This window comes from Amphiprion ocellaris, chromosome 22, assembly GCF_022539595.1.
Source record: "Amphiprion ocellaris isolate individual 3 ecotype Okinawa chromosome 22, ASM2253959v1, whole genome shotgun sequence".
NCBI classification, from domain to species: domain Eukaryota; kingdom Metazoa; phylum Chordata; class Actinopteri; family Pomacentridae; genus Amphiprion; species Amphiprion ocellaris.
Window position 1 is genome coordinate 5,715,489 of NC_072787.1, and position 26,958 is coordinate 5,742,446.

At 39.6% G+C, this 26,958-nt stretch overlaps 1 protein-coding gene across 2 annotated transcripts in view; it reads right to left on the bottom strand.

The window, feature by feature from the left end:
• Positions 1 to 26,819, bottom strand: part of ahrra (aryl-hydrocarbon receptor repressor a) — a 73,365-nt gene extending 46,546 nt beyond the window's left edge. The window contains exons 1-3 of one of the 2 annotated variants that reach the window (XM_035946023.2): positions 26,523 to 26,819; positions 25,952 to 26,044; positions 23,715 to 23,905 (exon numbers count right to left, since the gene is read on the bottom strand). In XM_035946023.2, the coding sequence (XP_035801916.2) occupies positions 23,715 to 23,905; positions 25,952 to 26,013 (253 nt within the window). In that variant the 5' untranslated portion in view covers positions 26,014 to 26,044; positions 26,523 to 26,819. The remainder of the gene's footprint in view (positions 1 to 23,714; positions 23,906 to 25,951; positions 26,045 to 26,522) is intronic. The other variant, XM_035946024.2, reaches the window with a different exon arrangement.
• Positions 26,820 to 26,958: the final 139 nt, after the last annotated feature.

Sequence of the window (26,958 nt, forward strand, 5' to 3'; positions counted from 1 at the left end):
AACAAAAAGCATTTTTTTTTCAATGAAGATAGTATTAAATGAACCAGAAATCCAGTCTAGACATTGTTCATGTGGTAAATGACTATTCTAGCTGGAAACGGCTGATTTTTAATGGAATATCTCCATAGAGGTACAGAGGAACATTTCCAGCAACCATCACTCCTGTGTTCTAATGCTGCATTGTGTTAGCTAATGGTGTTGAAAGACTAATTGATGATTAGAAAACTCTTGTGCGATTATGTTAGCACATGAACAAAAGTGTGAGTTTTCATGGAAAACATGAAGCTGTCTGGGTGACCCCAAACTTTTGAATGGTAGTGTATATAAAACAAAAAACCTATATACAAATCTATCTAATTTTTTTCCCCGTGTAAATTCAGATGCATTTCATTGTTCCGCTGCTCAGCTTTGTTTTCCTCTGGTTCAGACAAACAACAGAAATGATCTAAATTGTCCTTGTACACGCATGGATCATTTCTTCATTGGGCTGTGGTAGACTTTTAATCTATTTTTCTTCTGCTAATTGACCTAGCCAGCTAATGTTAGTTTCAGTAGTTGGTTGAAAAAGCCTCCTCTTGCTGACTTTTTATTGTTTCAAGCTGACTAGTTTTATAGCAAAAACCATATAAAGGGATCTATGTGGATAGAACTATGCAGATGGCCTGTAATGTTACAAAAGAGGACAAACAAGCGTGTTTGGCAAAAGTAATGCTAACTGAGATAATGAGTTTGGCTGTGGCTCTTGAAGTTTAAAATCCCACAAATCCGACAGAGCAGGACAGATCTGCTAACATTAGTCAACACTCCTATATAGTGTATTTGCATCCAGGACACATAGTGGTCAAATATCACACAGTCAATGTGTCAGTCACAAACGCCTGTTTTTAAAAATGTAAGTTGTCACCCTACCAAGTACTGTAAAAATATCCCCACCACACAAGTAAATTTGGGTTACTTTACTATGAGTTAGTAGTTTGCAGCTTACATAAGAGCAGACAAACACACTATTTAATCCATCCCTTAGAGCTCTTGTATTTTTGGTTTCAGACGGGGTAAAAAAGAAGCCAAAGAACATCCAAACTACATTATATAAAGGAACTACTCTTACCATAGCCCCATGCACGCCACTTCAGAATTCAGAATCCAAAATCTGCCAGCCCTGCCTCGCCTTACTAAGCTAGGATTGGGTAAAAAATTTTAGCTTTGTCTGAAACAATGTCCATTTGTTGCATATGTACATATTCCCAAACTGTTTAAATGCATGGACATGCATGAACACACACAAACCTTGTTGAATTCAAATATTATTACCTGCACTCCGGCTGTATAATCAAAGTTGACATTTTGACACTTACTCTACACAGAGTGGACAATAATTCTTTACAAGCTGGAATGAGATTTTCCAGCTCATCAAATCTCAGTTTGTGTTTTTTTGTCATGACATCACCAGCAAGGGAGTGGAGGCCACAAAACAGCCTCAATATGGCCTGGAAATTGACAGAGAATTTGGCCAGGAGAAGTTGCATGAGAAGGAGAAGGACTTGAAGTAGGAGGGAGCGGAGGCTTGCCAAGAGAGAAGGCTCAGGCCTGAAGGCTTTTGGCAGGTGTTTTGTCTCTGCTATCCATCCAGCTGCTGACTAAAAACATGGGAGGCGTTACAAGAAAATCTATTAGCTGTACAGACAGGCTGTAATCTCAGTAATCTTCTGCTGTAGCTGCTTTTGCTAATTTCCACGGAGTGACAGCATTTTAAAACTGCAGTAGCCTTTATCCTGCTACAAAATGGGACATTATTATGTGTCTATGCAGGTCAATACATGTAACAGGAGTTTAAAAGTTTAGGATTCTAGATTTTAATGCAATTTCACAGCTACTCAGTCATGTCTGAGGGGGATTACTTCAAAGCTAGAGGAGAAATTAATCTTCAAAACAGCTGTATAAACAGCAGAAATATCACCATAGAGAGCTGTGCATCAAATGTTAGGATACTTGACTGATTAGTAGATAAAGAGATAAAGAGCTGGATCACTATTCTGTAAAATCTGAATCATAGTTCACTGGCTACCACAGCAGCCCCATCAGCAATCATACGGCCCTACCAATTTGGTCAAGCCTGACAGTTTTCTACATGAATTTAATAAAAATGCTAGTCCATGCTGGATGGACGGATGAATGGAGGATTGGTGGTGTGATGGCACAATGAATTATGCAAGACAGTTTCTCTACCTTCTGTTTGCAACCCCCATTGACCTCCCTAAAACTCTGCACTGTGTTAAAATCCTCCCTGGTGTTAGCATGGCGTGACACAGTGACCTCATTGCAAGGGTTTCCCTGCTCAGTAGCTGAAATGTCAGGTTATTTTATGTCATGTCTAATTCACGATCATGGGAAAGTGAGAAGAAGCGCAGAAGTCGGGTGAGTGATGGTCAGCAAAAACACAGTCTGAAGCCTGAGATACCGAGTTAAAAACAATGTCAAGGGAGTGAGTGAAAGGGAGAGTTGGAGGCAGGACGAAAACACCGGTAGGCAGCCAGGCTGAGGCTGTCCAGGCCTCTAGCCCAAGGTGTGGTGGCACCACAAGAGAGGAAGGATTAAACTGGAGATTAACAAGCTCAGCAACAGTAAAACAAAGAGACGTACACATGTGAACATGCACACACAGAAACAAAACGCAGCTGTCTTGACATTCAGAATATATGACACAGTAAATGATAAATCAAGAAAAAATTAGCTTTCATAGACTGTTACAAATAAGTGTTATTTTTACAGTAAAATTCCAGCAGCTGTGGTTTCTAGGACACTACCGTAAAATTATGGTAAAACATTTTCTTCATTTACAGTAAAGAAATGTATTGCTGCTGTTGATTTTACTGTAAAAAAAGTTTTAACCTTTTAAAAAATTTTTGTTTTACTTGAAAATTTACATGCAATGCCACTGTTGAAGAAGAAATTTCACTCTTTGTCCTGCAAAGTTTGCTGTAGTGGGGTGTTTATTGGTATTCCAGTATACGGTGGGCCTACCAACACTTCTTCAAATCCACATAAAATAAAATTTGTGTGATCTATTATATTTAACATTTAATATGTGTATTTTTAAAAAAAAAAAAAAACATTTATAGCTATCATAAAACCATTTGTCTGTTATTAACACAAAAGTACATCAATTTGACAGGTACAAATTGTATTTTTTTTTTACACAAAATGAATACAAAAATCACCATGTTATAAATATTATGGCATGTTTTTATTGTAAGCACAACAATACATACATTTAACTGTGAAAAATTGTATTCTTGTCGAGAAATACATGTAAAAATTACAGTACTAATGTTATATACATACACATATATACATGTATATTTTAAGAGAAAAAATGTAACAAAAAATACAGTTTTCTTCTAATTAACTTATTTATGGTGATTCAGTGTTATATAAACAGCATCAACTGTTTTAGAGTTTACGTATTTTTACCATCATGGTTTTTTCACCATAACATTTACGATCATTTTTTACTGTGTATGCAACAGAAATTTTAAGAAAAACTATATATCTATTGCTGTTATATTATTCAAACCTGTTGATAAACAAAGGCTGAAATATATCGGGTTAATGTGAAGGACAGAAATGTAAATTTCTGTGAACTTTTTGACTATTTGAATTATTTTACCATAATATAGGTTTAGAATCACTTTTCAACGTGATTCTGTTCAAAACAAACAGATGTAGCAAACCAACAACTCATAAAGAAAAAAGTAGAGCAATCTGTGTCATTACTGTTTAATGATCCACTGCAGGATCATCATTATCATTTCAAAATCATCAAAAAAAGACTGCAGTGTCGAGTGTGCAACATCAGTTTTTCTAGTTAGCTCCCTAAGCTACTGATAACTCTTTTCTTTAAGCCAACATTAGAGAGTATTCCAAATATGAACAGATGGTAAGGGGTGATCTGCTGGATCCAATGGCAGCATTAGCTCAAGGGAGAAACACTGACAGACACAAAACAATCGGTATTTGTGGCTCAGTAAGAGAGAAAGAGTGGGTATTTATAAAATGATCACCACATTATCATGCCTGAGACATGTGAGCGGGCGCGGCATCTTCATCCTTAACTCGTTTAGGACATATTGAGGTCATTTTCCCCGGGTTTACACAACATTGCGTGAGAAGGGAAGGGTATCTGGTGGATCCAATTGCCCTCTGTGAGGGCGGCAGCGCCTCCATGAATGTGGCCTTTGAGTGGCGAGAGGCCAGTAGTCATGCAGACAGCCTGTACTTACTGTATGTGGGAAATAGGCCTGATGCGACTTCAAACAGCCACAATGATGTTATTATGGTCCCCCCCTCCTCCCCAAAGACTGATCCTCTCTCCCTCTCTCTCTCTCGTCTTTCTGAGAACTTGTTGCTCATGAGTCACAAGGAAGGAGTCTCCAGTGATCTGTTGTTTACCTCATATTACTCATGGTAGGACTTGGACGAATCTTTGCTACAATTCCAGTTTAAATAAGATGCTTTTTGTTATCACTCCCTCTACAAGAGACGGAAATTGAATTATGATTACCTCCTTTTTTCCTCCGTTGAAAATGAAGTTTATTTTCTTTTGCCCAAACTGCTTTTACAGCATTTATTTTATTGACCAAAAGAATGTCAAGAACATTTGCCGTAATAAGCATGTGGTTTTCAGGGGAGAGAAAATAAGAAAAAGTCCTTGTTTTTAAGGTAAAACAGGGTAATTTCGTAGTGTGTAATGGAAAAAGACATGGAAAAAATTAAAATGACGGCTCCTCCACTTTCAAAAGTGATAACCCTGCGTTGACTCTGCTCTTAACCCTATAGGCAAACAAGTATTTCACACTCCTTTATCCTAAACTGGGTTGTCTGTATCTTTAAGCCAAGATTTGCTGCTTTTTCCCTGAAAAATATAATAAGGCCTCTCAGCAAACATTTGACAGGCAACAATGTGCAAAAGGTAGCAAAGTTCAACATCATCCTAAGCAAAGTTTTTCCAACATGATGGTACAAATCAGTAAAAAAATGCATGTAAAAGCTTGTCTGAACTTGTATCAGATGGATATTGAAGTCCTGGTTTCACAAAATGACGCAGGTGGCAGCTATGGACGACGAGTGGATGTGACTCAGCTTTGATTCTGGTGCTATATTTACCCGAGCTTTCAGCGTCGGTGCTGGCTGTCATATCAACATCTTTTCGGTGTCAGAATTTTTGCTGGGCCAGGCTAACTTTTGACAGCAAGAAACTGGGTTAGACTTGTGAATGACAATTTCATCACATTTAATTTGTCAAATAACACTGCGAAAAACACTTATTTTGCCCTGTGAGTTTTCATTTTGGTGAAGCAAATGCAAGTTATGATATTTTTTAACTGTGCCAGATTAACACTGTGACACTATTTTGCCACTATTTCCAAAGTATATAACATGTGAATATATTTCAAAACAGCTGGAAATTAAAATATCCTGAAAAGTGAAGTGTCCTGGTTTTCACAGTTAATCTACAAAACACATCACTCAGTTGCCGCATTAATCCTCCTGTACTCAGACTAATTGTTATCCCACTTTGCATGTGTTAATTTGTAGACAGTTCCAGAGTAAGCACTGAGCTCCGTTATAGTTCAAGAAATTCTCTGTTAGAAATCAAATATGATTGAATAATTATGGGAGTGGTGTATGAAAAATAAACATGGGTGGAAGCCACTTCCAGCTCTATATTTGACAGATGACACTGTATGAAAACAAGGATTAGACTGTCAGTGCTCTGACCGGATAAATGTGAGTAAATGTGCGAGTGTGTGTGCATGTGATGCATATTTAAAACATTTGCAATTTGATGATGAAAACAAACCCTGGCACATTAGCATGGAGAATTTCCCAGCTCCGCACGCAAACTTAGAGCAGGGGAGGGTGGCAGTGTGTTTGTACATGTGCGCGGGAGGCTGTGTGTGTTTTGCTGTGGGTGAAGCCGGCAGCTGTTTAAATTCAGTTTAACAGCGTTCTCTCTGCAACATGCCAATTTAAACACGATCCTCTGAGACAGAAACAGAATCTGACACTTCTCTTCACCACCTCTTTGTCACTTTGTGTCTTTCTCTGCATTTTGCTCCGTTGCTGAAAATATTTGCTGCTCCGATGACTTTAAATTTGAATTTGACACCATAATATCCATCATTGTGCTGAACGCAGAATTCACTTCTCCTGCTGCACGAGCTGTGATGGAGCTCATGCACCTGATATGATGATCTGACTTGATCCCTTTGCTCTCTGTCATGTACCATCTATAAGAGGTCGCGCCATCGTGCCTGATGAATAAGTCATTAGATCAGCGCTGTGCTGGTCCCTGAAAGGTCCAGAGGCTCGTTGCCTGTGGCTCCGTTTCTAATAAGGTCACAAACACAAAGGAGCCACCGCGACAGAAAACAGCTCGGCCAAATGGTCGTTAAGGATAATGAAATTACGGCACAATATGGAGCATATAAACATCAAGTTTAACATTAAAGAATAAACTATTTACAGAAAATGTATGCTTATTTATGAAATTTGGCAATTGAAATGATTAAATTTAAAACGGTTGAAGCTTGAGCTGAACTGACATCTGAATTGCAAATGCAGAAAGAAGTCGAAACAGAAGAGATGACAGGAGGTGAAGTTTAAGTGTAAGAAGCTGAAGAATCAGGTGAAGGAAATGTGTGCAAAAGATGAATTTTAACCACTGAAAGGAGCTGAAATGTCAGTGGATGTGAGGGAGATAAACTGATGTGTCAGAAATGTCAGCTCAAGTGAAAGTCTGCAGGAAAATGTGTGTCATCTCAAGTGTATAAATTAAAAGACAATTTCAGTTGAACTGTTGGCTGATCAGTGAGCATTGAAAGCAACTGTAGTGAAGGAAGAAAGAAAGTTGCGAAGATATGAGATCTGCAAGGATTAAAGTCGTCAGCAGTTTAATTGTAATTTAAAGAGATGGAAAGTGGGGAGATGAAACACTAAAGAAATCAACAACTTGTCACTAAAAAGCAAATTTCCCTTTGTGGGACTAAAAAAGGATATTCTATTCTATTCTAATAAAACCTACATTAGAGCTTTAACACTAACAGCATTTTAAAGTGTTTGTGTGTAACATTCAATAAAGGCTGCAGCAAGAGATTTATTATTGCATTCAATCAAATTAGGTGACATTTGATTCCTATATTTACTTTAAACAATGAGCCAGTGCATTTGTAATCCTTCACAGTGGACTAGTTACATTGCCAACTTTCCAAGGCATGTGATGGGCTGATTTTATCACAATTGCCCAAAATCAGATAATATCATAAACGGGCAACTCATCTCAAGTCATCACTAAAAATAGCATCCCTTCCTTTCCTTCTTCATTATTCAATCACTACATCTTTTACTCATTTTTCTTTCCTTTTTTGAGTTGAAACCACAGTTTAAGGCACTCAGAAAGCCTCAGAGAGTTTTTACCATGAACTCCCTCCACTGGGCCAGTGGGATGCTGGTAATGTTAGTGAAAACCTCCAGTGGTGGCCAGCGATCCAGAGACACACACAACCCAAAGAAAGTGGAGAGACTGACTCACAACCAGACTTGATGATGTTTATCGGGATTTCTGTGCCGGTTTCAAGCTTTTCTGGGGAAATAATTAGTTTTATTTACAATTTATTTACAAATAAAGGAAGCACTTGTTTGAGTTTCTTGAGCTAATAGAAAAAAATTGTGTAATGTGTGTGCGTTTGTGTGTAAATAAGCACCTGTGTGGTTATATTAAATCATGATCCCCTGCAGGTTCTGTCACAAACCTTAATCGTGGGGGATGGATGCATGAGGAGTGAAATCCCTCGGCCTGCTCATGATTTTTTAAGTGCACACACACACGCACGCCCATGCGCACAAATCTGCACATTCCAAATAAATCCCAGTGAGCGTTCGGGTCCTGTCGCTGCTCTGTTTACTGTAGAACACTTAAGATATACCTTCCTTTCTCCTGGCTAACAAATAACGCCCGGGGGGCTTGAGGGCTGAGCTAAGCACAAGTCACGCAACTGCCTCCCTCGGTCTCTCTCTCTCACACACACACACACTCTCCTCCCCCCTAAAACACACACTTTCATCTCCCTGACTGACTGGATACCTGGCTGCCTGGGTGAGACATTTACCCCTGCAGAGCTGTTCCTCTTTAGAAATGCGCCTGGACGCTGTCAAGTCAGAAGCGATCCTGCTGCTGCTCACTGATGTTCAGCCTCACTTTGCCTCTCTCTGCAATGTACAACCGCATGTGTGTGTGTGTATGTGTGTGTGTGAGATAAGGAAGGATTGTCTTTACCCTCATTCCCCGTTGCCTCACCCTCTTCTTGCGTCTCTCTCCATCCTAAAAATATTTTGTCAGGCTCACTCATTCGATCATAATTCGGCAGAGAGCGGGAGTTCACTCAGAGTTCAGTCTGCTCTGGGTGTGCAGAGTGCAGCAAAGGCCTGCCAGCCAATAAAAAAACACACAAACCCTTTAAAACACACTCTTGCATCACATTCTGCTGCCCTCTTTAATTAGCCCGTGCTAGGCCGTTTCTCACTGTAATATATGCCTTTTACAGGAAGATGTTTTGCGTTAGTGCTATTTCAATTTGTACGTTGAATCTAGTCTGAGTCTGAAAAAACAGAACTTCCCCCCAAAGCTTCTCCAAATAAGCCTAACTTTATATGACATGATCTAAGGAGCCATTTTTACTCGGGCGAGTTACGTGCTGCTGTTTTCCCATATCAAATGCTGATGAAAGGGGACCTCATCTGGCTGACGGTAGTTAGCGTATCGAGCTGTATCGGGTCAGATGCCACCTTTGGTTAGTGATCTTTCCAACCGCATGGAAACATATCGATTTACATTAGGGAACAACAGCAGGGACCGGGTCTGGCCGCTGCTGCACACTGAAGCATGCTTCAATTAAGATAAATGGAGGTGACAGACAAAACAAACGCTGTACAGTACGCTCAGGCGGGCGGCACACAGACACAGACTGACGACATGTACTACATGTGGTAGCTGTGCCACGCGAGCCTCCCTCTTCAAACATCCAACATGATCGCTATCAGTAATATTGCTTATCAGAGGCACATGCTCCATTTCCTTTGCATTCATTCCATCACTCATTCCTTCTGGTATTTATGGAGCACTTTGAGGTCAAGCTGACAGTTTTAAGAGTTCACAATCATGATGCATTCAGCTGAGGTTGTTTCCCCGACCAGCAGACAGTTAAATTTATGTCAGACAACAATGCAGGGCAACAAATGTGACACAAACTACAGCCTTCTTGTTGACCAAGTTAGTTCAGTTGTGTCTAGTTTTCATGCTGTTATTTTATCTTCTTTTTCTTGGTTTAGATGTTGCTCCATATCCTCACACAGCAGCAGTGTCAGTGAGTTCATTCATCAGCCACTGTGAATAGCCTCCATTCGCTCGGTTTAGCCATCAACAGATCGCATTACTGACACCAGTGAGCTTTTTATGCGGGTGGCCATGTTAAATTGCTTGTGCTGTAGCTAATAGGCCTTGGGTGCTCAGTGGGAGGAAGCTGGTGGCTATTTGAGCCAGGATGATGACCAACATTTCTTTGTGGATCTATGTCAGGTCATCGATCAGTTCATTGTGATTTTTTTTATTATAATCTTTAATGTTCTTCTTGGTTTGTAGGCATTCCAGCATTGTTGCAAAATGGTTTCTTAAAATTCTGTGATCCCACAATAAATAGTCATTAAACTTTTTCCTAAACTCAGGAAGCTGTTTCTGTGTTGAAATGCCTGCATGCCACAACAAATTAAAAAAAGAAAAGACTGCTCTGAGGTTTAATTAGTTATCAAATGGGCTTTCAACATGTGGCTTTAGGCTGTGCTAAATCTGTAAGCCATATTGCATGTTTGCATGGAGATCAACAAATTTTATTTGTTTGTTCGGTGGGGGAACGAATATAAATGGGCAAAGTAAAATTTTCAAATCTAATTCAAAAGGGGTGTAGTTGGAGTTCAGCACTTCTGCAGTGACGTGCCTGTAAAAACAGCACACACAACAGCGGAACAAATGTTTGTAGGAAGAAATATGTTTGCCAGTAACATCACCATTCAATAACGGAAGATTAACTGCAGTTTGAACGCCCAGTAAACTTCAAATATTCTTGCCTTCAGACTTCAGCATGTAAGATTTCGCATCGCATGCCATAGTATTATAAACTATGTAAAACAACAGCTGGGATGTGTCAGCACGTTTTTAGCACCACTGCATCTTTAAAGTGCTTCCATAATATAATTATCAGCTTAATCTCCTGGGGCTTTGGTGGGCTCGTTGCTTCCCTCCTCGTCCCTGTGTGCTTCCCTTTGCTCAGGCAGACCATCGCACCGCGAGGTAGCCATGACAGTAATTACACACGGCAGCTTCCAACAATAGTGTTGGGCCAACAAAGGCTTCTGCTCCCTCTGCAAGAGTCCTGGCTGCCTACAGTTCAGTGTGTAAGTTTATATACCCAAGCAGACTTTGTAAGATGTGCACCAGTCATTAAAGAAAACATGAGAGCAAAACACAATTCTACTATATTTTATGGGATTTAAATTAAACCAATTAGAACATCACAGAATAGCAGATTTATTAAACAAAAAATAGCAACAAAGAAAATTACTGAGGAGGTTCCCATTCAAAAGTTTGCACACTATTTATTCATAATAAGGCTGCAACTGACAATTATTTTCATTGCTAATTAGTCTGTGGATTATATTAATTACAGTTTATTTGGTTCTTAAAATGTCAGAAAATGGTGAAAAATGTCAACTACTGTTTCTTACTGTTGAAAATACTCAGTTTACTGTCATAGAAGCAGAAAATATTCACATTTAGGAAGCTGCAATCAGATAATTTTCATTTTTTTCTTAGAGGAATTACTCAAACTCATTAACTAATTAACAAATTGTTGACTTTAATAGTTCAGAACAGATCAATTATTCGATAAATTGTTGCACCTCCAGTTCATAATACTGTGTATTGCTCTCTTTAGCATCAATAAGTGCTTGCAGCCTATAAAATGATAGTTATAGATGAGGTCTGTTATTTTCTCAGGTGCTAAAGCTGCTCATTCTTCTTGGCAGGGACCTTCAATATCCCGTAAATTCTTGGGTCATCCTGCATGAACTGCACGTTGGAGATTTGTGGCTCAGTGATACTGAAGTCTGGATACTGCGATGGCTACTCTAGAACTTTCACTGTTTTTCACTTCAGCCATTGAAGGGTCGAGTTGTGGTTTTGGATCATTGTCATGTTGGAAAGTTCAAGTGCTTCCCATGCGCAGCTTCCTGGCTGATGAATGCAAATTGTCCTCCAGTATTTTCTAATTACATGCTGCATTTATTTTGCCATCAATTCTGCCTAAATTCCCCATGCGGCTGTAGCTCACACGCCCCCAAAACAGAGATCCACCTATGGACTTAACAGTAGGGATGTTGTACTTTTTCTCATAGCCCGTGTTGTTTATAGTTGTGAGCATAAAATTCCATTCTGGTGTCATCGCTCAAATGTACTGCACTCCACAAGTTTAGAAGCTTGTCTAGGTGCTGTTTGGCACATTTTCAGTGAGCTGTTCTGTGGTGTTGGTGCAAATTTTCTTGTAACTCAACCGTGTAGCCCATTTTTGTTCAAGTATCTCTTTTTTGTGCTTCTTGAAAGAGCCACACTACTTTTTGCAGAGAGGTATTTGTACTTCAGCTGATGTTGCTTGTGGTTTTATCTTTGTATCTCAACCAATTTTCCTGACAGCTGCGGTTGAAATCTTTCTTGGTCTACCTTACCATGTCTTATCAAAATTTTCCTGATTATCAACCTTTTCTCACAGGTCCTTTGACAGTGTTCTTCTCTCTGCATGGCTCAGTATCCAACATTGAATAGTATATTCAAACTTCCCTTTATAGCCATTTAAACCTGTATATGTCAACTTGTGTGCACATCATCAATGTTCAAAGGTATTTTGGTTATTATTATGATTTAAAAAGGTCACACGCGGTTTGAAGATAATAAATGGATTCATCTGACCATATTTGAATAAATAAAAGAAAGGTTCTGTGCATGAACACCCATACGTTGCAAAAAATGGCAACTATTTCAGGAATTCTATCAGGAGTATTTAAATTTATGAGCACAACTGTTTTCACACCATGTAAAATGCAAACACACACTGCCTGCGAGTTTCACACACGCACTTGCACAAAAACACACCTCCCACAACTGCACGGCCGCCACTGGCTGTTACAGTTAGCGTCTTACGGGGCCCCCCTCGGCACTGATTTGAATAATTCACTTATGGCCTTTTGTGATCCCGAAGGGCTCTCTGGGCCCCCCAAGCCGGCAGAGTCCAACTCCACTCAAGCGAGTTCAGTGTCTGTGGCACGAGAGGCCAGGCAGGGACAAAGCCAGTGTCATGCCTTTGATTCAGGCAACTAATGAGTTAGCTGTGAGGATGCTAAATGCATACGGCGGCTTCTCCATTCATGGTTCTCGACACATACAAGGGATTAGCATGGCTGGGCTGTCGCACTAGTTAACAGCTATTGTGTTGCTGATAAGTGCAGAGGGGGCAAACACACATGCAAGAGGGTGGGAGAGTGAGCCGACATGCAACTAATGTGCAATTTAATATGGAATCACTGGGCGAGTAATTGCTATATGTTAGCTGCAGAACAGGGAATGTAACACCATTTAAACTAAAAAATGTATGCAACCAGCTCCAGTGGGAATTTTCTTTACAACTTGTGGGGATAAAAATGGCCTCAACAATTTTATTAGTGTGGTTTTAATAGTGATTTTAATTATATTAATTGAACCTTTGGAGAAAAAAGCACTTCACCGTCTACCAGTTCTCATGGAGGTGGTAGAAACCATTTAGTCATCAATCAAATCAAAGATAATGCAAGATCATGGGCTGTTTTATAAAATGGTTTGAACTGCTGGTTGTAAAAGAGGTACAGGAGAATATACATTTTGAAAATATACTATATTTAACAGTAAACAGTGGTGATCCAACTATCTTCTACCAATGGATATTGGGTAAAGTTATTTCTGTTGCTAGATTTTTATTGGGTGGGAATCAAATTGCCAAATTTAACAATTTTCTCTTTTTGCACAAACTAAATTTACAGTAAAAACAAATACTGCCATTCAAAATACCCATAAACCTATTTCTGTCAGACCCTGCTCACATAAAACCAACAGGGTTTTTGCATGCCAAAATAAAGGAAAGGAATGATAAGACCCTGAGCACAGACATTAGGTTAATCATAACAATGAGAACACATTAACATTTACACTGGAAATGTATTAAGCAGCCATACATCTACCTTTGTATATAGAACTCATAGCACGGAATTACAGACATCGCATGTGGAGGAAAGAGGAAGAAGAAAAGCCTGAGCACTGGCATTTAGCCTGATCACGCACTCTTTGTGAAGCACATGGAGATGAGAGGTGACTTTCTTTCACAGAGGTCAGTGAAACAAACAGAAGGGCAGAACCCCATAGGGAGGACGAAGGGGAAAGGAGGAAGAAAGAGAGACAGAAATGTGAGTTGTGGTGAGAGCGTAAGAAGAAAGAAGCAAAGAGGAGAGAGAGTTAAAAGAGGAGACAGAAATTGGGTAACGGGATGGATCTGTACCCTCATTTGAAGATGATAATCATGCATAAGAGCAAATTTTCTCTGCTTCAACAGCAGGCACGCACACACAGATTGGGACGCTGTGAACCATTATCTCCCTGGATAATTGTAATCAATACACATCACTAGATCTCATGAAGATTTAGTGATGTGTGTTGATGATAAAACTGATGGGAAGCCCAAATGATCAACTGAACAGTCAAAAAAATCGTGAGAACTTGACCTGCTGGCTGCAGCTCTGGTTAGTCTGCGTCATGAAAGCTGAAGGGACGCTTTTGTCCAGAAAAACATGCAATTTTCAGCGTCACCTTATAATCTCTTACTCTTGTTTTACTCATAGAAAGTCTTGCAATGCAACAGCTTGAGGTGAACTGGAGATTTCGTGCCACCACCACCAGTAAAGCACTGGCCAGTCTCTTTGTCTCCAGGCTTGATGCGACATATGACATTTAACTGATATGATGGGCTGATGGGCTGATGGGCGGACATCCTTGCATCTGTTGGGCTTTGATGCGTTGCGTGCTGGAGGAATCAAATATAGAGTCATCCTGCACAGCTAAGACAATCAGAAATCAACATGCATACACTGATTCACAGTTTGTCGAGTTAGTACTAATTACCCAAGAAGTTGAACTGATTCCCAGTGATTCCTACCTTCTAGTCCCTCTAACATTGTAATTGGGTCAAACAACAGGGGCGAAAGAAAAGGTCAAAGGGTTTGACCTTCGTAGGGTTTGAGTGTTCAACTTTATAAAAGGTTTAGACAGATGTAACAAATGGGTTAATGAGCTGTGCAGCCAAGCACTTAGTGCATAGATACAACCTGGGAGCATATGATACTTGAACCCCACGCTGACCTGAATAGGGTCCTTGAAAGGACCAGTTGAGCCAGATTATTGTGAAATGGTTAGAAAACAAGATTATGACGCAACGGCAATGCTAACAGCACTATGACAGCTGTGCTTTGAAATAATTGGTAAATTTAGCAGGTTACTATGCTCAATATGATAATGTTGACATTCAGACATTCAGCAGGTATAATGTTTACCATGTTCACCATGCTAATTCACCAACTCAGCCTAAACAAAAAGCACAACTGAATCTAATGGGAATGTTGGCTGATTTCTAAGGATAGGCTTAAATAGACTAATGAAGATGGATCAACCCTCTGTGTGGTCACCCATAGGTTTCCTGAAGAGAAGCTCTGGTTGTCACTGTCTTGTCAGTGCCTAACTCCTCCTAACTCCCACAAACAAGAATGAGCAAATAGGTAGAACATGAGTGGAGCTGAGGTGGGTCATGGACTGTCCTTTAACGGTACCTTGTCCCTCACTGTAGCGACACCTGTAATTATAATCAAATTTAAGCTTTAATACAATTGTAAGAGCTCTTTAAGAAATCCATCCTTTGTAAAGTTGTCATGACAGTAATTATGAGCTATAGAAACCAAAACTTTTTTTGTACCAGGCTTTAAACATGTTTATTTCTGCAGTAAAGTTGGGCATTTTAACTTGGAGATCCATGGGGATTGACTCACTTCTGGAGTCTGAATCAAGTGGTCATTCAAAAAAAACAATGCAGGTTTTGGTAATTCCCCATTGGGTTTATTTTTTCAGCTTCATACTTTTCTGCTTGCTTTAAACATATCTGGTCATAAATCAAAATATTGGAAATTTCAATTTTTTGCCTTGATGATGTTGTCAGATGAAATGTGACAGAATCATCAAAGTCAGTCAGATTGATCTTCTCTGGACAGTGAATATCTGCACCAAACGGTGAATCAACTGGCAGATCAACTTACATAAAATACAACCAACTACAGAGCTATACATCTATTTTAGCCAAAAAATTATTAAAATATTATATATTTTCTCTTTATTTGACCTTTCCTTCTAATTTTCTTTGGCATTTCACTGTTTTCAGCTTTAGAATACAGAGAAAATGTATTCAACATCACAGTTTGAAACAAGTGGCCTATCAGGATATAGGAAGAACATCTGCAGATTTACTCAGTATAAACTAATAAGGGCCGTACCTCTGTTTTCTCTCTACATATATATTGTACACAAATACATAGGAAGTGGATCTTGTGTACCTATGTACTGTGATGGCTGACATAGGCCGGAACCAGGCCAATGTAGCACAGAATAGATAAGTATGTAAGAGAAATGAAAGAACAAGATGAGTGATGAGTCTAGAGCACTAACATCCATAGATGTGTACTGCAGTGGGCTTAAAAGGTCAAAGACAAAGCAAACAAGCTGTCAGTACTATTTAAAAGCATTATTTAAGAATGGGTACAGCTGTGGCTTGCAGTCTGTGATTCACTGGACATTTCAAAAGCGAAGGCATTTCTTTATAAAACTCAGACAACAACAGTAAATTGACCACATCTTGACCTTTCTATTGCCAAACCTTTTCACTTCATTTGTAATCCGTGCGGCTTGCTGATACGTCTTGGCCTCTGCCCTACCATCTTGTCTGCCTTTGGCTTCCAGAGTATTAGGGAAGGAAAAAGTGTGGGGGTCACTGAGAGTTTAGTAAACACAAAGTCTGTCTATAATGTGACCTGATACACATTTTCACCCCTGAGCAAAGAATCCTTTCAGAAGCTGCTATCACGCTACAGCACTTCCCTCTTTAGGAAATCAAATGGTCTGCACTTACACTGGCTTGATTAGATACAGACTTGACATGAAAAAGATTAATCCAAATAGCGGTGAAGAGGGGGCTTACATCCGTGAAATTCTTTTAAATTAGTAGATGATCGAATAAGGATCTAGACTGATTGTTTTCTCTTATTCCATCCTTCCCCTATTTCACGATGGTGGGTTAGTTACAAAACCGTCTCCTGTCTGCTGGCTGACGTCACGAATCGTGTATGGTTGGCGTGAGTCTGTGGGCTCTTCGGCGTTTCTCTTCCTCTTTTATTATAGCTCAGCCAGCAGTTAGACTCAGACAACACACATATTGAAACTGCCTCACACACTTTTGCCAATTAGCAACGCAGATGTATAGCAAAGATCTAAGCGCCGACGGCTGTTTGGAGTTCGGTTTTGCAGCGTGTTGATCAGCAAGTCACATAACCAAACTTGGCATTGATTGGTGTACTTGTACTGAAGCCTCTCATCACATTTGTTTGTGTCTGCGTGTGTGTGTGTGTTCCCACAACCTGTCAACACTTTGAGTGGACTGACAGCTATGAGTGAAGGTGGGGTTTTAATTGAGGACTTCCAGACTCACACATTTATAAATATACCTCGCTGCGATGTGGATACATTTACACCAAGGGCATTTATATTTGGCCATGAGATTTGTTTTGGTGGTAACATTAGGGCTGTTATGATATATTGCAAGACGCTGATGGTTTTCAGGATTATTTACTCAAAGCGAAGCAGTTCTGCACTGAAGTCATCCGAATGGTTTTCAGGTTGTTGATGTCTTACAGAGAGCAATTTGCAGGTTTTTATTTTCACTAATTTAAGAAAAATGCTCTGCACTGTATTGACTGGTTTGTGTATGTGTATCTAAACTGATGCATATCAACTTTAGATATATACTATCGTTCAAAAGTTTGGGGTCACCCAGACCATTTCATGTTTTCCATGAAAACTCACACCTTCATTCAGGCGCTAACATAACTGCACAAGGGTTTTCTAATCATCAATGAGCCTTTCAACACCATTAGCTAACACAATGTAGCATTAGAACACAGGAGTGATGGTTGCTGGAAATGTTCCTCTGTACCCCTATGGAGATATTCCATTAAAAATCAGCTGTTTCCAGCTAGAATAGTCATTTACCACATTAACAATGTCTAGACTGGATTTCTGATTGATTTAATGTTATCTTCATTGAAAGAAAATGCTTTTCTTTCAAAAATAAGGACATTTCTAAATGACCCCAAACTTACTAGTTACACATATATCATTCCCAACCAAACAGCATAATAAACCCTCCAGTGCACTACTGCATGTCATGTCACTAGCTGTGTTTTCAAAATGTATTTTTTAAAGTATTTTGGCTTATCGCATTGGTAAAGATCAATAATTTTGTAATAAAGTGGTTTTGACTTTGCAACAGGTGATGGAAACAGTTTTATAATAAGGTCTGATGTAGCAAACATTTAACTCATGACTGATCAGCTGTTTCCACCTCTTTCATCGTCATTGCCGCTGGACAGCATGAAACATGGCCCGTAACTGCTGACTTTAAAAAATAGTTACAACTTGTGTGATTGAAAACAGTTCCTGAGGACTTCTCTCCTTTCTGTCGTAGATGGCCAAAGTTTTGTTTCCTCTTCTTCTCCGAGGATCTTTGACAGTTGGCAAACAACTGGTTTCATTTCCGGGTTCTACTCTTTTTATTACTGCCTTAAGTATGGTAGCGGATACCGCCATCTTCTGATAACACTATGCTGCCTAGTTTATTTGCTCCAAGGCAGTTAATGAAGACCACTTGCAACTCGCTTAACAATTTTATGAAAACTACATGAGTACAACTAGTGCTCCAAAGATATCGTGGCCTACATTAGAACCGTGGCTCAGGTAGCAGGTCTAAAGATCAATGGGTTGATTTTAGTTATAGTTTCGGTTTTGATTTGAAAGTTGGGGAAGAATTCACGTGATCCATGGTCATAGTAAAAAAGACTGGACAAGAGCCCGTCTACCACTTTGAATTTCCTTGCAATTTCTCGGAGAAAAACGTTTTTTCACGCCATGGCGAGGCAAAATGTGACACTGACACGGTATCTTCTAGTGGACCGGTGGGTCTATTACACACTTAGACGTGAACCTAAGCTGAATATTCGACATGGTAAAAGGCATAAACTTTCTCAGCCCAACTCACAGTGGTGACAGAGTTATTACTTGGCCCTGAGAAATGACGACAGACAGAAAAATAATGTGCCTCAGCTTCTGCTCAATTAACCATTCATTTCTAGTAGAGGAGTACAGCAGTCGAGCAAAACAGATAAATGCAGATGCCAAAAGCTAAACGCTAGTCATGAATATTGTTCTAAATCAAATAAAAGTTCTGCCTATTCGGGTGACATCAGTTCCTCGTATATAATGAGTAATTTGTAGTCAAAATTAGGCAAATTATTGAGAGTTTACGTGAGTTTTTAACCTGGGGATTTTAATAATTTGAGGTGTTAATTAAGACCATTGAAACTTAAACTATTTGACTGAAAAAACACACTAAATCTAACTAAATTAACTTTAATTTCGCTTTCAGTGTGTTCTCTTTGGAGCAGAGGCTGAATAAAATGAAAAGCAGGGAAAACAAAAAAATCCAAAACATGCAGAGAAGACTATGAAGGTCCATGAAAACAAACTGCAGTGAGTCAGTACTGGTATGCTGGAAGAGATGAGGGATACATTCTTTATATGTGATTCCAGGAGGGACGATGAGGACAGAGAAGGGGATAGATACGGGCAATGAAAAATACATAAGGATCAGTGCCAATGCTTCTTTTTTCCAGGGGTGTGATGGGGAATCCGATCGCAGTGACACAAGGTTCAAGAACTTCGATGGTGACAGATTAGCTTCTGTTGAATTTCATCGAAGGACAGAGTCAAAATAGTCACCATGGCTTAGCAGAAAAACACGACAAACAGACTTAAACCATTTTACTATAGTAGCTGGAGTTTCTGTAAAGCTGTGTTTTCTGCATAAGAAAAGCAGGTTTCTACTTTTCATCACCAACTAATAGCAGGGGTTCTTCAATGGTAGTCTTTCCAGCAAAGAGCCAACTGAAACTTTTCCAACTATTCCGGGGATTTAAAGTTTACAATGACGCTTTACAGTTTCTCAGAGAGCTCGTGTTTGCTTTATCAGAGACAGACAAAGAGAGGGAACGTGGCTGCAACAGACAACCAACCACAAGCTGCACTCCAACTTGCAAGGATGTGACCACAATACAAGCAGAACACGGCCCACAGAAGGAGCACACTGATGCTTGACATTTTTTGACAAACATGTCGTGCCAAGGGCGAGTATAGCACATTAGTAAGAGTTACATCAGCTGACAGAAAGACGATAACAGTGCAACACATTAGCCTTATTTATAGGGCGATGGGAAGGTCTGTCCTTTATTATGTGGCCTTCAGATTCTCAGCGTTAAAACTTCCATCTGATTCTAATCACAAACTCTGTTAACTTCTACTGTTGTTAGTTTCAATTTGTATCAGCTCAAAGGGGGACTAAGGATAAGGGAGACAAGAAAACAAGAGGAGGGTGATTGAAGAGCATAAATCTGTGTGACATCCAGTTGCTTCATTTATTAATTATTATTAGATATTAGAACTGCTTTCAGGTCACAGAAATAAAAAAACAGCCCCCTGTTTATGCGATAATTAAATCAATTTAAAAAGCAAAGTTCCCCTTAAAGACTTGCCTTAAACTACATAATCCCTTGAAAACTATGGTAGCGACCTGATTAAAATTTAGTAACAAAGAATAGTCTACTTTCAAATAATGAGGTAAAAAAGCAGCGTAACACAATCACACAGAACAGACTCTAAAAACACATATACACCGGAGGAGAAATACAGACAATCGGGCCAGAAAGACAAACGAGGAGGGATAGTTAATCCTAAGGGTAAATATTTAACAAGCTCAGCAATTACAGTGAGGGCAGAGACCTAACATGGAAGAGAAGGGAATTACAGCCTGCTGACTGTCAACACACACACACACACACACACACACACACACACACACACACACACACACACACACACAGACCTGCCTGACTGGGTATCTGTTGAAAAATTTTAGTGACCTAAAATAAAATTTCAATGAAAAACATGGGACAAAGAGTTCCACACAGCCTGTAGGCTACAAACTGATGACTTTTGTTTCTGTCTTCTTGTTATTTTTTTGTTGTTTTTTTTTTTTAAAGGAGAGGTTTGCCCCTCTGGACTTGCAGCCCATTTTCACTGGCTCTGCAAACTTTATTAGAGCCGTGGTTTATGTAAACGTGAATATATGCATTTCTGTGTAGCAGCAGAAATACTATTAAAAAAATTAAGACTAAGCAGTGAATGATATGTTCACAGTTACGCTTTCAGTCTCCAGCTATGTGCTAAGGAACTTTTGAAAAGCCTTCCATACATTTTATACAGCCTATAATAAAAGAGAAATGTTTACTCAGTGGGGCTTTCCATTTCCAATAAAAAATCCAAATATACATCTATGTGAAAACTTGGGTTTTCTTTTAGACCAGTGGTTATTTGCAACCTTCAAGCAGAATAGATAAAAACTAAATAAAAGTCGATATAAAAATAATAGAGTGCACAATATTTATGATTATTTTTCTGCTTGGGAAGCATGTAAAACAGCACATGGAGTCTTCCGAGGTCATACGTGCCCGTAAACACATCATGATCCCATGGAATATGAAGATCAAGGGAAATTTGGTGAGGAGAACCTCAGTCTGATGTTACTTTTTATTTGCACACAGAGACACACACAGCCTAAGGGTTTATTTGCATAAAGTGCATAGGTACACACTGCTTGTGAGCTCCACCCTTGTGTAGTCACGCAACAGACAACTGGCAGAATCTCGGGGAGCTTCCAAAACCACCTGCTTCATGATTTTCTGCTCCTACTGCTGCTGTAAACCTTTTAACTCACTGTATACATGATGTCTATAATTGTTTTATGTTAAGTAAATAAATATATGTTTCGTAAACTGTTAAAAATAAAAGATTGAGTCCAAACTGTAGTCAAATCTTATATCCACTCAACAAACTGCATCAGTCATGACTCAATAGTAACTTCACATAGTCCCCCCAGTGGACAAAAAGCTTAACTGCATCTAAAAAAAACCCTTCATTATTCCTCTATGAAACGAAGGCAAACGAAATCCAAAGCTGCAAGTTTCATAACATGTTTTCTGTCAATGACTCACTGTTCAAAAAAAAAAACCAGACAATTATGACTGTTGTTCTAAACCACAGGAAGGATGTGGATGTGTACTTGTTGCTCATCTTAGATTGATCTGGAAACACTCCAGCCACCCTCCATGCTTAAATATCAGAGGAGAAAACGCGATTGTGAGAAACAAGTTTCTAAAAGAGAGGGGGAGGGCAGAGATTCCAGATGTATATAGAACCAAATCCCTCATGTTCCACGCTAATTAATCTCATTAGTGCAGCATCAAAAGAGAGCTAAGCTGGTCACTACCGCCACTGATAACAAGGCATCTAGCAGAGGCAGCAAACAAATAAGCTTGAGAATGAATGCAGAATAGATGGTCCTAAAATATTCCAGATAAATGCCACCTATACCGTTGTTTTCAAAAAGATTGCTGCGACTTCCAGCCATAAGACTGGTCCACAAAGCCTTTGGTAGCTATTGGCACTGCCAGGCAACACACAGGCAATATCACCACTCCCTTTCAACAGCTTCTACACACCTTTCAACACTTCTAGCAGCTTCCCACACAAAATTGAATCTTGTCCATTTTCCAATCATTCCCTTCACAGGCCTCGCTCGCCACTGACAATCCTCAGCATCGCTCCTCATTGAAGCAGCGGTTGCCGTCTTTAACTCTGCGTGAGCCCTTCTCCAGGAACGGCACCTTTAATAAGTCCGATTAGCACCTGTACTGCAAGTTTGCGTGTTGGCTAAGCTAAATGAGCATTGAAATAAGTCAGGGTATGTGTGTGTAAAAGCTGCATGACTGCAGCCAACAGGATGCCAGTTGTTGGGTGCCATGCCAAACCAAGGCAGCGGATGATGGAGATTAAGAGTACTGTAAGGATCAGGAGAGGAGAAGGTGAAAGAGGAGAGCCACATGTGCTTGAAGAGGACATGGCTGCACAGCTCTCAGATAGTCAGACCCTTACAAATCCCTCTGCCAACTTCTCCAAGAAAACAGCTTTACATGAGAATTTTCTTTCAACCCCCAGGACTAGGACAGCAGTGAACCTCAGAGGACCTCTCCGCTGCCTCTCTTCTCCTCTGCTCTCCCTTTTATCCTCCTTTATCACATGAGTTTTTCCTTGCAAAGCAGAAGGAGGGATTCTTTTTTTTTTTCGTTAATAAGAAAAGCACCTCTTGTTTCTAGAGCTGTCACATCCAGCTGTGCCAGTAGCCTCTGCGTTGATAAGGCAGCTGCCAAGGCCACCGGCAACAAAATACGTCTGAGGCAGCGCATGAATATTTGAAGCGGATTGTGGAGCAACGCAGGGAGACGGAGGGAGGCGGTCAACGAACAGCGGAGGGGTGGGAAAACAAGAGTAGACCTCAGTATAACTGTATGTGACTAAAAGACACAAAGGGATAATAAGGATTTGGAGTGGATGAACAGACAAAAACACAAACAGTTCCTACTATCTACAACCTATCTTTAAACTGTAAATCACCGTCAGCAGCTAAATGAAACTTGTAATTGGAAATGTTTCCTAAAAAACAATGTGAGCAGATAATGCAGAAGAGTCTTATCTTCTATCTCAATTCAAGCCTAAAAATGCCAGGCAGAAAAAGTTCATAGGTTTCTACAAAACCATTAAAAGAAAGAGTGCAAAGAAAGGCAATACAGATTAATTTTGTACAGAAAATAAATAAGCAGCTACTTAAGTGCGTTTGACCACCAGTCACAGAGGAAAAGCATTGAACCAACACAGTCTGCTAGTGGGCGAATGTTTTTACAGCTCCTGATCAATATTTGTGAATGATATTGAATATCTTTAAAGTGACCATTTCCAAGCATAAACATTATGTAGTTTTCCACTCTACTGTAACCATGTGATTATTTACTACTTACAGGACTATTGCTACTACAAACAATATGACTATTATCATATGTTTGGATACTTATGTAGAATCTTATCAAAACATTTCTGTAGAATCAACAGTCTAAACTAAACAGTCATATCCTCATATCAGAGGTTAATGCAGCCACTATATCAAAGCTATTTATCAGTTAAATCAGCAGCTTCCTAGTAACTCAAAGCCACATAAACACATTCATGAGCACATAAACAAAATACCCACAAACAAAAGTTATTTTCTGACCTCCTTTACCTTGGAAGAAACTCTTGACGCGGAGGTAGGAAACTGCAAGGCGCAGCACTGACAGCTTGTCCAGCTTAGAGATCACATCCGGCGAGAACGGCAGCAGGCTGGCCAGCCGGTCCAGTTCAGCATTCAGCCTGTCCCGGTGCCGCTTGGACGGGTTGGTTTTCTCACTGGCAGCCGACGGCTTCCTGATGCGAGATAGACAGGGCTCAGGGGGAATCATCCAGCATGTGTGTGGAGATAGACGTGTGAAAATCACAAGTCATATGTTCAAATAAAAGTTATTTCACAAACTTACTCATGCAACTTTTCACATACTGGACTTCACAGAGCGGCAGAGCAACAAGTAGTAAAACAACAGCAGCACACAGAGAGGGATTAACACGTCTAACTTCACTTGTTGTGTTCTGCTACTGTTAGTTTAAATCTGATTCACATAACATAACACAGAACTTTCTATAAAGTTAACACGGCAAAAGGACTTTAATGAAATTAATAATCATTGATATAAATACTCTAAATTGTAAACCGTGTAAGTAAGAGGAAGTATTTAACGTCCGAACCACAAAAATGTCCAAACGCTCTCATGTTAACTCATTTTCTGGGTTAAAAGTAAAGCAAAGCCAGATTCAGGACTTTGTTTATTATTATTATAATTATTACATGACTTTTTGAGAAAGTACTGGTCTGAATTATATATTTTAGAAAAGATTTCTGAATAGATACCCAATAAGTATTTTTTTCCCTCATTATGATGACACAAAACTGCAGGATTCTGATTTGTCTAAGTGTGATTTGTGTGTGGCAACCAGTGCAACTTCCAAACACAAGCAGAAACACACAACCAAATAAACAACACTGTGCACAAGTCCGTCTTTCTTTAAACTCAGCCTTTCCAAATCCACCGCGCACCTCACTGAGTGCTGCTTTCCCTAAAGACAAGTTTCATGCAAAAGTTGTTTTTTCCCCCTACAAAAGACAAAGCAAATTATTGAGGCATTCTGTCATATCAGATGTCAGTCCCTATAAAATATCTCTACAGGCTGACATGAATCCTGCAGTTTTACATAAATGTAAAATCAGCTCTTCTTAGTGACTCCCAATATTAGAGGTATCGGACAGACGGCACGATCCGTCCCACTGCCGCAGAACATTAAACACTCTTTAGGCACAAAGTTATTTGTGTATTTTAGTATGGTGCACCACAGCTTCACCAGCTGAACTTAACGTGATCCACATATGTTATGACCAGCTCAAATTTCCACAGCTGAGAGTTTCTGTTTATGTCCAGCGAGGCCGAATACTTTTGCATGAATGGTTTTACTTTGTTTAATTCTGATGACCCGGCAAGTCATTATATTTTACACTTGTTACTACTGGAAAAGTGTGCAAAGAAATACCTGCAAATGTCAAAGTTTGATTAGAGCATTCAGTTAAAGTTTAAACTAAAAGTTACAAAAATAAAAACCTTCATTTTAACATTTAAAAAAAGATCATTTAACTTCAAAGTCTGGTAAAGTTTAGTGGCACAAGCAGCAAGGCGACAGACTATATTAAGAGCCTCACACAGTATCGGTTTGATGTGGCAAAGATTTCCTTTCAGATCAGCAGCGAAGGCAGAGCAAAACATGAAAACTTTATAAATGCCACAAGCCTTGTTAAATTACCATTTCCCTCTTCACAAACTTATATAACCTGCTAGTCAATATTCATGACATCAGCTGACAAGTTTGTCCCAAAATAATGTGTCCTCTCATGTAAAACCACTTAAAACAAATGCAAACTGTGACTCCTACGGCTGCATACAGACATGCAAACTTTCAAAAAAAAAAAAAAAACATAGTCTGCGGGCTAAAACTTGCAACAGCTGACATTTAGGAACCAAGAATGAGGCGAACCAACTAAATTTCCTCCTCACTTTAGCTACATTTCTTTAACTTATACATAGTGGGAAGAGCCTTATAATTAACTTTATAATAGGTTCAGATTATTAATAATAAGCAACAAAAAATGCTATCATCTCTACAGTTAGGTATGATTGCAACTTGTGTTTAGTGCTGTTTTTAATTAAAAGTATCAGTCAATACCATTTATGCTCAATATTAATCATAATCCTGAGAGAGGGGCTAATCTCAGGGCTAAGGCGGACCAAAAAAAAAAAGCACCAGAAAATTTTGCAACCTGAGCAGGCACTGATTTAACAAATGCACAACATTAAAGAGCAGCTCCTTAACTGTTTTTGGATGGGCTTCCTCCTCTTTCTGCCCGCATACATGCAGTCTCCCGGAGGGATCATGATCGTGCGCTCCGTGGAGGTAACAGGTGCGCTGCGGAGGAGAAACAGCAACTTTAACTTTGGGTGAAGCATGACAAGAGAAACTTTGCAACAGAAAAATGAGAGAGGGGGAGCAAAAAAAAGAGAAAAAAAACATGCTGAGACTTGCTGTTGCACATTATGTCACTAAAAGTCATTCCTTTGGGATCCAGTAGCCTCTGCAGTAATTCCAAGCATCCCTAAAATTAAGTAAATTACCTTAAAGCAATCCAATTATGATGCTCTAAAATTAAAAACAAATGTGTGAATGTGCGAAGTAGCCAATTAAGATTTATTATAGGTATTATTCCTTACTAATAATTGAGATTAAAATAAAAATAAATAACAGACTATGCTAGTTAAATGCTAAAAAAAAGTACAGAAAGCATGCCGGATCCTTAAAAATGCACCATGAATTAATAATGGCATTAAAAAATTTAAATCACACACTCACATACAAAGAAAAAAATGTGACCGATTACAGCACTAACCGAGAATATCCGTGGGCTTCAGTTAATTCCAGTATAGTGTTTGGCTGTTGAGTCACATTGACTTTACGCGCAGAAAAGAGATGCGTCTCCCAGGGTGCACCGACTGCGATAAATCCAAGATAAACGAAATAAAAGCGCAGAGAGTGCGGCGTGAGCTCCGAGCTGATGTTTTCATCAGCTCCACACTGCTCGGGGCAGATGTTGGCTGATGCTTTATACCCAATTGAGTCGCCTTCACTTCCTCGCGTTTCAGGTGGCGGATTCCTCTGAATGATATGTCGAGTCCTTCGCACGCAACTCTCTGCCTCACAAACACGGCGGCAGCGCACACACAAACACACGCGAGGCTTATGCTGCTTTCAGGTGCCGTCCGTATACGGGGCTTTTACATTTCAGTTTACAGCCTACATTGTGTCCACGTGGTATTTGGCTCTTT